At 41.3% G+C, this 9,302-nt stretch overlaps 1 protein-coding gene across 1 annotated transcript; it reads right to left on the bottom strand.

Annotated features, from left to right (window-relative positions):
* Positions 1-4,153: 4,153 nt before the first annotated feature.
* LOC118734239 (putative nuclease HARBI1) lies at positions 4,154-5,011 on the bottom strand. The gene is made up of 2 exons (XM_036463961.1): positions 4,336-5,011; positions 4,154-4,270 (listed from the first exon to the last, which is right to left on the bottom strand). Exons 1-2 carry the CDS (start codon positions 4,887-4,889, stop codon positions 4,264-4,266), a joined length of 561 nt encoding a protein of 186 aa, XP_036319854.1. The 5' UTR covers positions 4,890-5,011; the 3' UTR covers positions 4,154-4,263.
* Between the last annotated feature and the right edge of the window lie 4,291 nt (positions 5,012-9,302).

Genomic DNA, 9,302 nt, shown 5'->3' with positions numbered 1-9,302 from the left:
GTTTTTGTTTGCAGTTTTCTTGTTTTAAACAATTGACAATTGTGTTAAAGATATTGTGCTTACCAATTTGTGTACCAGCTCGTTAATTATTAGCCTATTCCCGTAACCAGGATTTGCAGGTTTTAGAGGAAAAGCTGTTTCTGCCTTTAATACAACTTGTATGAACGTGGCGGACGGAAAGCTTCCTGTAAAACCTGCAAATCCTGGAGTACGGGAATAGGCTATATGATAACCCACATATTCCTTCAAATATCACATCACTTTTGGATTCATTTTACATGGTCGTATAGAAACTGGACGCACTTTAACAATTTAAAGAATCTCGCAGGAATAGCTTCGTGTTTTGTGGAAAATAAGAAAAATGGATTCAAATAAAAGAAAAAGTCGCCTTCCAAACTTTACCAGCGCGGAGGAGACTTTATTAATATCTTTGGCCGAGCAGCACGCCATGATTTTAGAAAATAAAAGGACTGATGCTGTATTCTGCGGGGAGAAAAAAAAGTTGTGGGAGAAAATTGATGTTGCGTTTGAGTCCCAGATGGGTGTTAAAAGAGGGCCGAAGAACTTGCGAGAAAAATACGAAAATTTGAAACGAAAAGCAAGAAAGTCCCTAGCCGAAGAGAGAAGGGAAATGTACAAAACAGGTGGTGGCCAAATCCGAAGCTATACTGACTCCAACACAGACAGGCTAGCAGCTTTAATGGGCCAGTCGGCAACCGGCTTGTCCAACAGTTTTGATAGTGATGGTAAGATTTTTTGTACATATGTTTACACGTGATAGTTATTGATGTTTAATAATATTAATGGTATTTCAGTCATTACATATGAAATAGAGACGATAGCAGAAAATGACGTCGTTCCCGAAATTTTTGGGACAATACAAACGATTGGAGCGCATGGAACCCAACACTGCTTAAAAAGAAGAAATCTGAAAAACTAGCGGTGAAAAATGAAAAGGGAAAGCAAAAGCTTGACCATCAACAAGCTTTCTGGGAAGATGAGAACAAGAGAGCAGCCGAAATACATCAGTGGGCAAAAAAAACACGAATTAAAGATTTCGGAAGCAGAGATGAAGTTAGAACTTTTACAAATTGATATGAAATTAAAAAACAGGCAAAGTGAAAGTCAGTGTACATACACAACAGAGTATATATAAATTAGAAAGGTGAAAGAGTTCCTTATCAACACCTGAAGTTGCTTTATTCGTACATATATATTTATTTTTATCAATGGGCTCGATGTATTCCAAACGGTTATGATACGTTTTCCTCCAAAATTTCGGGAACGTTATCATTTTCTGCTATCGGCTCTATTTAATACGGAAAGACTGAAATACCACTAATATTTAGTTTTTTGAAAATTATTATTTAATTTTATTTATATAAAACTCATTTGGAAGGTATTTTCAGTGTCAAGAGTATGCATACGCAGATGTTTCGATGATTTTTATTTATTTACACTATAGAGCAAAACTAAGTACAGGGTGGTTTCTGTTAAATATTTGCAAGATTTTTTAAATTAAAAATTTTTTTGTTATTGCTTTATAAAAATATGGTATATGCTGTACCCAAACCCATATAAATCAAACTTTCAATTTTCATACGGAGCTTAGAAAAATTCAACAAAATGTCATCCCAATTTTTTATTTTTTAATCAGAATTTTTAGAAAATGTTTGGGTATGCAGTTTTTTACCCAATACAATCTTAGTCTGGTGAAGGCAAGTCTCAACCGGCTAAAAAATCGCGTTGAGTTTTAACAATTTTTATTTTGCTGACGGCTTTTTTTCAAATAAGCAAGAATTTCTTATGGAAAGAATGCGCAAGACCGTTTGCGAAGAAATTAAAAAAAAAATCAACGCCATATTTTATAAATTGCATTTGTTGTAAGAAAAAACCCGCAAAAGCCATCACCAAAAAAATATTAAAAATCAACGCGATTTTTTAGCCGGTTGAGACTCGCACTTCATCAGACTAAGATTGTATTGGGTAAAAAACTGCATACCCAAACATTTTCTAAAAATTCTGATTAAAAAATAAAATATTGGGATGACATTTTGTTGAATTTTTCTAAGCTCTGTATGAAAATTGAAAGTTTGCTTAAAAAACCTTGCAAATATTTAACAGAAATCACTATGTACTCGGTTTTGCACTATAATGTATATTTTCTATATCAAATTTGATTTTATTTTTTATAAAGATTACTACATAGTTCATTCAACAGCGAAAACCAGTGTAGTACAATGCAGCAAAAAATCATCAAAAATCAACGTTAATTTTTAACGACTTTGAACTTGCCCTTTATTATATTAAAATTTACAAAACTGATTACTCAAAATGTTTCTAAGGAATCGAAATGCAAAGTTGAAAATTTCTTGCATAATTGCATAGCGTATTGTTGATGCTGGCTGTATATTCCAAATGGGTTCAGCTCATGTAAATCTTTATATTTTACGAAATATTTTGGCGAAAGTCTTAAAATATAATAAAATTTACAACTCCGCTAGAAAAACAGTGCCGATTTTTTTTATGAAGAGTGATGCACTCGAATATACTTACATATATGTACATATTTTTGTATATTACAAATACATATGTATATCTATGTAGATAACATAGTCTAGTAATAGGAAATAAAATAAATAAATTGTCTACAAAACAGAATTTTGTTTATATTATGAAAATGCTTTTGAAGGTATGCATCTTACAAAATTTATGTTAGCCTATTAATATATACATACAGTTGTCCACAAAATAATAGCAGTACGATATCTTGAAAACTTTGGCTATTTGTCTTTTGTTTATTTAATGCTTATTATTTTTTTTGTAAAAGTCTAGCTGGTTCTACAACAAACACCATATAAATTAATATTTCAAACTTTGTACAAATATTATAAGTATACCAAAATTTCAAACTTTTTAATCAGAATCTTTAGAAAAAATTTTTGTATAGAGTTTTGTAGCCTTTAAGATATAGTGTATGTTTAGGCCAACAGCCTAATTAACTTGAACGTGTAAATGCACTGTGAGGAAATTGTGATGTTTTGCCATATGGCAACGCGAGCAGTTGACGAGTGTAGATACGGGCCCAATTCATCCTCATTGGCGGACTAGATGCCACATTGGACAATAAATTCTACCGTTCAACTCTCCAACTGAAATCCCGCTATGGGAAAAAACTGTGTTGAGAGACGAACGGTTCAGGTCAAATAAGTGCCCTTGACATTCCTCGATCGGCTTTTGCATGCAGCAGTTCCAGCCACTAAAGAAGATCATCTTTAATACAGTCCACAGCCCAATCTGCCCGACCTCAATCGGCTCGAGGCGGAACAGTGTATGAGGTGTAAGATTCAAGTCGCTAAAAAATCTGATTAAAAAGTTTGAAGTTTTGGTGAAACTTTGAATACTTCTTATAATTTTTGTACAAAGTTTGAAATATTATTTTATGTGGTGTTTGTTGTATAACCAGCTAGACTTTTATTAAAAAAATAATAAGCATTAAATAAACAAAATAAACTAAAAACTACTGTACATATCATACACTGGTGGCCGGATAATTAGAAACGATCTATTTGTAAATATTAGTTTTAATTTATTTTTTTTAGGAAAATATAGTGCATACTACACCGAAAATCAAATAACTCAAAGCTTTAAACTTTGTATAAGATTTATAATAATTCGACGAAGTTCGAAAAATGGACATCAAAATTTAAAACTTTTTATTTGGAACTCTTAGAAATAATTCGGGTATGCAGTTTTATAGCTCATTCATCTTTAGTATAATATTGTGCAAGACTATGTTAAGCGATTTCTTCCATACAAAGTGTGTTCAACATTTTTTTTGTATGATAGGAAATGAGCAACACCGCTAACAAAAAAAATTTTTAAAAATCAACGAGATTTTTGAGCTAATTCAAACTTGCACAATATTATACTAAAGATGAATGGGCTATAAAACTGCATATCCGAATTATTTCTAAAAGTTCCAAATAAAAATTTTGAAATTTTGATGTCCATTTTTCGAACTTCGTCGAATTATTATAAATCTTATACAAAGTTTAAAGCTTTGAGTTATTTGATTTTCGTTGTAGTATGCACTATATTTACCTAAAAAAAATTAATTTAAAAATAATATTTACAAATAGATTGTCAAAACTTGAAAAAGAAAATCGTTTCTAATTATCCGGCCACCAGTGTATATGGTACGAATACCAACCGAACCCGAATTCGAATATTAATACAGTAACTGGCACTCCTGGTATTCCTTTATAACCTGAAAAAAGAATAATTTACATTATTTATCCGTGGCTTAATGAGCTGACTTATGTATAAACTAACCTTGCAAAATAGTCTCTGATTAAACTCGACCTCATAAAAGAGACTCCTGGCGTTTCGGTCGTGGATTCATCTGCCTCCATTGCATTTTCAGTGGACTCTTCAGCAGTAAAATTCTCTTCTTCGGATGGATCCGCATCTCTTCTGGTTCTGATTTGAGACTCGTTATACAACCGTTCCGCAGCAGTGTTAGGATGTAAAAGCGGCGTCATCATGTATCTACTGACACCATACCCACTATCGCCTAGTACAAAGCAATCCTTGAATTGATTTAGCTCAAAACGATGCTTAATACGGCTATTATTAAAAATGTTGGCATCATGTGCGGAGCCAGGCCATCGACATACAAGATCAGTTATCTCCAGATTTGCATAGCAGACTGTTTGTACATTATACGAAAAGTACCCTCTCCGATTTCGGAATATTTCGGCGTTTACTCCACCAGGCGATTGGATCTTTACATGGGTGCAGTCTATACATCCAACGACTTTTGGGAAATTTGCAATCCGATGAAAACTACGATTAACAATTTCCAATTCTGCACTGTTTTTTGGCATTTTAATATACTCTCTCGAAAGTTCTGCGATTGCATAGGAGACTCTTTTGACTACTCGGCTTGCAGTGGACGTACTCACTCCACAGAAATCAGCCACTGTAATTAAAAAGCTTCCTGATGCATAGAAGCTAGCAATAACATTTCCAATGGGCTCAGTGCGTGGTTTCTGTAAAACGAATTTTATTAATACAAACGATGCTATTTTTAATATACATATGTAAACCATATTTCCACAAACCTTTGAGTGTAATTTCGAATTTTTCTTTGATTTTTTTCAAAAATATACAGAGCACTTTTTTTTGAAAGACGAAACCTTTTTACAAATGTATACTCGTCATATTCCTCAAAGAAATTTGCTTTCGCTGCATATGTTCGCGGTTTTCTTATAACGCGCATCGAATCCAAATTGGAAATAATAGAAAGCCCAATTATATGTTCCATAATTATAAAAATGTGCGTGTAAATAACAATAAATTAATTTTTGAAATGTTTGACAGCTGTCAGATGTCACTTTTTGATCTGTTAGCAGCTAACCAGTGGCCATCGCCTGGTAAACTTAATCGGTTTGTTAACCGACGAATTTGTGCTAATCGGGCATTGAAAAAACGCTTTTTTCACCAAAACACCGATTACTGAAACACCGTTTAGGCACTAATCAGTCTTTAAGAAACCGGCCCTAAGTGGCGAGCCACGCCTACTGTTTCTTTTGTTCTAGCTCATCGGACCCTATTCTTTATACTTTAAGGGCTGGTTACTCAATGTCTGGTTAACACTAATCTCCGGCTAACCATTGTTATCGACGTTACCGACTCCCTGTTGTATGTATGGAGTTGTTGTTGTTGTTGTTGTAGCGGCACTACTAAGCCCCGCCTGTTTCGGGTCAACTTTTAATCATTATCGTCAAGCACAACTAACGGTAGGCCCAAGAAACGAGCTGTTTCGATGGGGTCGGACCAAAGGGAGAGAGGTGTTAGTTGAGTCGGATTGAGCTGGCATGTGAAGAGGTGGTTGGTGTCGTGGGGGGAGTCTCCACATGCCGGGCACTCATTTGGGATGTTTGGGTCGAGTCTGGACAGGTAGCTGTTTAGGCGGCTACAATATCCAGACCGTAACTGAGCCAGGGTAACGCGGGTCTCTCTAGGTAACTGAAGCTCCGTCTCTTCCACAGGTGGTGATTGGGCTCCGATAACGACATTCCTAGGCCGGGAGTCGAGGTAGGTGGAGACAGACTCCCTATGAATGTCGTTAATCGCTCGTCTGTACGTCATTGGGTCCAGTGGTTGGTCTGTGTAGGTCTGGACTGCGTCCTTGTACATGAATAGGTGCCCCCTGACGTGCCTGGGCGGAGGCTCCTCCTCCAGCAGTGGTCTGTTGGGGTGTTCACTTCTGTGACACCCCACAAGAAACTGCTTACAGAGCATCTTGTTGTGTTCCCTTACGGGGAGCACTTGGGCCTCACTGTGTAGGTGATGCTCAGGCGTCATCAGAAGGCACCCGGTCGCTGTCCGGAGTGCGGCGTTCTGACAAGTCTGTAGCTTCGTCCACTGCGTCCAACTAGTCCCCGGCGTCCAAACTGGCGCAACATAATTTAGAACCGGCCGGCCAATTGCCTTGTATGTTGCCAACAACGTTTCTTTGTCTTTGCCCCAAGTGCTGCCGGCGAGCGACTTGAGGACCTTGTTGCGGCTCTGTACTTTGTTGACAACTGCGGTTGTGTGCGCGGAGAAAGAGAGCAGGCTATCAAAGGTAACCCCTAAAATTTTCGGGTTGTTCACCGTCGGTATTGGTGTGCCGTCGACGTGAATGCCTAATTCAAGCCTGACCTCCTTCGTCCAGGTGGTGAAGAGGGTCGCCGTTGATTTCGTTGGGGAGAGGGTTAGGCTCCTTGCAGTGAAGAAGCGAGAAAGGCTGGAGAGATAGCCGTTTACTTTTGAGCAGAGGTCATCAATTCCATTCCCAGACGCCAAAATCGAACAGTCATCAGCGTAGGAGATCAGGGAAACTCCTTCAGGTGGCTGGGGGAGTTTCGAGATATAGAAGTTAAAAAGTAAGGGGGAGAGAACACCACCTTGTGGAACCCCTTGTTTTATTCTTCTAGGTTTCGAGGTTTGATCTCTGAAGATTACTGATGATTGCCTACCACTCATATAATTCGCCGACCATCGCTTCAGTCCCTGTGGGAGAGAGGAGGCCTCAATGTCTTCTAGCAGCGTGGAATGGCAGACGGTGTCAAACGCCTTTGACAAGTCCAGCGCTACTAGGACAGTTCTCTCACAGGGGCGGTTTCGATTTAGGCCGCGGGTTATCTGGGTGTTTATGGCGTTAAGTGCTGTTGTTGTGCTGTGCACTTTACGGAAGCCATGCTGATGTTTCGCTGGGGTTAGGTGGCAGGTGAAGTATGGGAGCAGCAGGGCCTCAAGTGTCTTCGCGACCGGGGAAAGGAGCGTTATCGGGCGATAAGAGTCTCCTCTGTTTGCGGGCTTCCCCGGTTTCAGCAGTGGGACCACTCTCCCTGATTTCCACACATCAGGAATGATGAGAGTGGTCATAGACAAATTGAGGACCTCCGTGAGGTATGCTACCCCCACAGGCCCCAAATGTTTCAACATCAGCATACAGATTCCGTCGGGTCCAATGGCTTTGGAGGCTTTCGCCTTCCCGATGGCCCCCTTTACTTCACCGCTGGTGAAAACAAGTGGTGCATCGTTTTTGGGCAGTTTGTGCAGCCTCCTGGTCACTCGACGTTTGGCCTTGTCTACCGAAGGATGCAGTGTGAATTGCCGACTGAAATAGTTCGCGCATTTCTTCGGGTCCGATGAGGCGTGACCTTCGAATGAAATTTCCACTCTGTCATCACGCTTCGTCGGGTTGGACAAGGACCTCACGGTTGACCAGAGCTTACTCACACCAGAGGTGAAGTTACAGGCATTCAAGTGCTCTTCCCACTTTGTCCGCTTGTGTTGATTTACCAGTTGCCGAATCTCCAAATTAAGTTCCCTCAAGCAAGGGTCCCCGGGGTCGACCTGGCGTAGGTGGTCACGCTCATTTGCTAGTACAGCTGCTTCAGCCGGGAAATTTGGGCGGACTTCCGCGATGCGTCCGGACGGTATGAAGCGAGCTGCTGCGGCTGTGACTACCTTGCGGAACTGGCGTTCGCCAGCATATACGTCTGTGGGTGTGGGGAGGGCGGCGAAGCTGCTCTCGGTAACTTCCGCGAAGCCGTTCCAATCAGCTTTGTTGAAGTTGGTGTAGGTTCGGTGATCCGCGGGAGCAAAGTCGGTGGGCTTATTGATCGAGATGATTATGGGCAGATGGTCTGATGCTAACGTTAGCATAGGTCGCCATGATATGCTATTTATCAGACCAGCGCTAGCAATTGTTACGTCTGGCGAGCTGCTGCAGCTGCCCACAATCCTGGTGGGGGCGTCGTCGTTCATGGTGCAGAATGTCGAATCGTCTATCTGCTCAGCCAAACTGTTTCCCCTCCGATCATTGGCCAGGCTTGAGTGCCAAAGATCGTGGTGCGCATTGAAGTCACCTACTACCAATCGGTTTTCGCCTCTGAGTAGCGCACCTATGTCAGGGAGATATCCAGCCGGGCAGCAGGTGACAGGGGGTATGTACACGTTAAATATTTCGAGCTCGACATCGCCTGACCGGACAGCTATGCCCTGACATTCTAGGGTAGTGTCCCTTGGGTCGATGTCTTCTTCGATTAGCCGATACTGCACTGTGTGGTGTAGAATGAACGCTAGTCCACCACCATTATCTCGCTCGCGATCTTTACGGAGCACATTGTAGGCGGCGCAACCCAACAGAGTTGAGTTGCTGTGCAACTTCGTTTCTTGGACCGCAGCTATCAATATGCCGTGCCGACCCATGAAGACTGCTATCTCCTCAATCTTGCTCTGGAGTCCGTTGCAGTTGAGTTGGAGTACGTTTATGTGCCTTGGGAGGCTGGTCGCGATACGGGGGGTCAGAGAAGTGTGGGGCCTACCTTGGGCCTGTTGCGCCAGACGCAGTTGCTGTTGCAGCCTGATGGTAGGTGGCTGCGATATGGGCGTTGTTGTCTGCGTCGGCGGTGCACTACAGCAAGGGGCGCTGTAGTTTGTAGTCCATTCGCGAGTGGTGCGTAGACCAGAACATAGCCGGAAGTGACACCAGCCAAGGCATGTGTTGCATTTGACTGATGTCACATTCCGGTATATTCTGTTCTGGCACACGGAGCAGATGGTGTGGGCAACCAGTAGCTGCTGGTTGGCTCGCGCTCGCGAGTGGGACCGGCCGGTAGGTTGTGTGGGAGGGGTATGTTGGGAGGTTTGCTGTTGCTCAGGGGAGCTTCTAGGGGCCGTGCAGGCTCTTCGGGTGCCCGTGCATTACGCGAGTGGGTAGCCGTGGAGGCTGATTGTGCCAT

Source organism: Rhagoletis pomonella, unplaced genomic scaffold, assembly GCF_013731165.1.
Source record: "Rhagoletis pomonella isolate Grant_MI unplaced genomic scaffold, Rhpom_1.0 Rhpom_scaffold_00002, whole genome shotgun sequence".
Classification (NCBI taxonomy): Eukaryota; Metazoa; Arthropoda; class Insecta; order Diptera; family Tephritidae; genus Rhagoletis; species Rhagoletis pomonella.
The sequence above is the reverse complement of the archived record's forward strand: the minus strand, read 5'-3'. Positions and strand labels throughout refer to the sequence as shown.